Source organism: Euphorbia lathyris, chromosome 7 (assembly GCF_963576675.1).
Source record: "Euphorbia lathyris chromosome 7, ddEupLath1.1, whole genome shotgun sequence".
Taxonomy (NCBI): domain Eukaryota; kingdom Viridiplantae; phylum Streptophyta; class Magnoliopsida; order Malpighiales; family Euphorbiaceae; genus Euphorbia; species Euphorbia lathyris.
The window spans coordinates 54,096,159-54,099,075 of record NC_088916.1 but is presented as its reverse complement, the minus strand read 5'-3'; the positions used below and the strand labels follow the sequence as shown (position 1 = coordinate 54,099,075).

The following is a 2,917-nucleotide window of genomic DNA, read 5'->3' as shown; positions in this document are numbered from 1 at the left end:
TTTATTATACTAAACTTTAGTTGGTCATCGTTAGTAATCAAACTGATAAAGTTCGATTATTGATCTTATTCAGTTCGATTCAGTTTTAAATTTAAAAAAGATTTTGGTTTAGTTAATCAACAATTTGGTTCAGTTAGTAACCGAACCGAAGCTCATTTCTACCTCCATATTCTCCTCTTTTTATTATCCTATTTCTTAAACTCCCGGATTTTCATATAGCCTATTAGAGAATTTTAGGAGCGTGAAGGCAGCTCTACCACCATTCTACTCAAGGGGTGGCGACCACCCCCCCCCCCCCATCCTTGACTGTTGTTGGAATTCTCGATAAGTAGAACAATATGTGAGCTATCTCGTTACCATTCAGATCAATCCTCATTGGCAACTCAACTTACTAATATTATTAAAAAAAAATTACATCATCATTTTAGATATTAATTTTTTTAAAAATTTATTTTCATTGATTTATATTTTACTATTAATATAGTGTAATTTTTAAAAACTTGCATGTTATAAAGGTTAATATTAGTGAGTAGGAAATTTGCAATGGTGAGGTCCATCACAATTTGATAATACCAACATAATGGACCGTCCATAAATAAGATGAGACATCGGACGGTGAATATCATACAATGTCGTAATGGCCATTAGATAAGGGACAACTGTGTAAATTCATAGATACCAAACAACCCGTACGCTCTAAACATGGATTGGAAATTTTCTCAAAGGGACGAAAAAGGAAAAAGATCACAATTATTCCCCTTGTCAAACACATTTCTGAAGATTTTTCATTGCTTCTGGATTTCACTTTTCGCCTAGATCGGTTTGTTGATCGCTGGATCTTTCCTCTTCAAACTATATAACAAGGTCAGTAAGAATCTTCCTTAATCGAATTTTATTTTGCTTGTGGATAAGTTTCGTTCATTTGTTAATAGTTGTAGCGATCTTCTAGAAGTAATTAGTCTCAATCCAGACTTTGCATCTTGTCCTACGCAACGTTCGATGATTAGAGATCTGAGGGTTTGATGCTTTGAATTTGTTGGGGTTTGGGTGTTTTGTTTCTAATTTGGGGGTTTGAATTATTTTCAGGAAAATACTACTTTTCAAATCGTATAGTCCAATTAGTCTTTTGATTATTAGAAATAATAAAGACTAGGATTCAGATTTCATAAATCTGCCTGGAAATCCCTTTTTTGCCTCTTGGTTTTGGCATTCTTTTTGCCGTTTGCTAATGGAATCATCTGATGTTGGTTATATGTTCATTTGTGTCGGCGGGATTAGGGTTACTCTATATTGCACAATTTTTGTTTTAGAATGAGAAATTTTACAATACCCCCGGGATCAATACACCCAGTCAATCAATCAATCACTTGCTCACATTTATTTCTTAACATCAATAATGTCGCATGTAGTGATATGCGTCTGTCTTTTGATTGGTCGGGTGTATTGTTCCGGGAGTATAATAGAAGTTTTCGGTATTTAATGTTTGGGTTTCATTAAAAATGGTATACTATTTATTGTGCTTTGGATGAGTAGATATTTTTTATTTATATTGTAGTTTTAATTTGAAGTGCTCTGCGTCTTCATCATTTCATATTTGATACAGTATTAGCACTGCTACTGATTTTGTTAGACATTTTTGTCTGTGTTTTTATAGGAAATTAAGATTTTGAGGTAATTTTTGGGAGATGGAGAGTGGGTTTGGGGAATCAACAAGCAGGCCACCCCAAAGCTCCCCATTTTCTAGTAACAATGGTAATAGTGATGCTAGCAACTTCGAATGCAATATTTGCTTAGACTTAGCTCAGGATCCCATTGTAACATTGTGTGGTCATCTTTTCTGCTGGCCTTGTCTCTACAAATGGCTTCATTTTCACTCTAAATCCAAGGAATGTCCAGTTTGTAAGGCTATGGTTGAAGAAGAGAAGCTGGTTCCCCTTTATGGCAGGGGTAAAACGTCATCTGACCCTCGATCAAAGTCCATCCCGGGTGTTAATATACCTAATCGTCCGACTGGGCAGAGGCCTGAAACAGCTACACCTCCAGAACCAAATCAATTTGCCCAACCTGGTTTTGGCTTCATGGGAGGGTTGGGTGGATTTGCACCAATGGCAACAGCTAGGTTTGGAAATTTTACACTATCTGCAGCTTTTGGTGGTCTCATCCCTTCTCTGTTTAACCTTCAAATGCATGGCTTTCCTGATCCTGCCATGTATGGTGCGGGTGCTGGATTTCCCTATGGGTTCTCGAATTCGTTCCATGGTGGCCATGCTCATGGATATCATCGACACCATGGGCAAGGACAGCAAGACTATTACCTGAAAAGGCTGCTTTTCTTTATCGGTTTTTGTGTTCTTCTTGCTCTCATTTGGCAATAGTTTGAATCTCTTACCATAGCTCTTTCTAAATGGGTGTTAGATTTGTAATCTGATGTCTTTGTAAATGTATTAGTGTAATTGTTTGTCCTTTAAATTCTGAGGAAATTGTCCATAAAGTACATCGTCAATACTCTTGTTGTAGCTTCTATATGGTTTGATTAGCAATGTGGAATGTGACATGCATGATTTTTTTCATTCTATAAGATAGACATGGTTTGTGTGTATCATTGCAAAGTTTATGGGATTGGAACTGGGAGATTAAGTTTCTTCGTTATTGCTGAGGGGTAATTGTGATTCTAATTTGTTGATGAATTTCGTAGGACATTACGAGTGTGGTATATCCAGTATATTTTGTTTTTTTTTGTTTGAGAATCGATGCAAGTATTGCCTAAATCGAATTATTTGAAACTAGATCTTTTTCTTGTTTCTGTTTAGGCTTTTTAGCCTCCTTCTATAACCAAAAAAGCGAATAACATAAATAAAACAAAATGTGTACATAATTTGTGCCTGTTTGGTTCAAACTCTTCGTCCATAAAACTCAA

General features: G+C 35.9%; 1 protein-coding gene across 1 annotated transcript; it reads left to right on the top strand.

Annotated features, from left to right (window-relative positions):
- Window positions 1-681: 681 nt before the first annotated feature.
- Window positions 682-2,599, top strand: LOC136200942 (uncharacterized). The gene is made up of 2 exons (XM_065991447.1): window positions 682-864; window positions 1,655-2,599. The coding sequence occupies exon 2, from the start codon at window positions 1,686-1,688 to the stop codon at window positions 2,373-2,375; it is 690 nt and encodes a 229-aa protein (XP_065847519.1). The 5' UTR covers window positions 682-864; window positions 1,655-1,685; the 3' UTR covers window positions 2,376-2,599.
- Window positions 2,600-2,917: the final 318 nt, after the last annotated feature.

What these genes read in the sequence shown, in the direction of transcription:
- LOC136200942 (XM_065991447.1), top strand. Translation starts at nt 1,686, where the DNA reads ATGGAGAGTGGGTTTGGGGAATCAACAAGCAGGCCACCCCAAAGCTCC.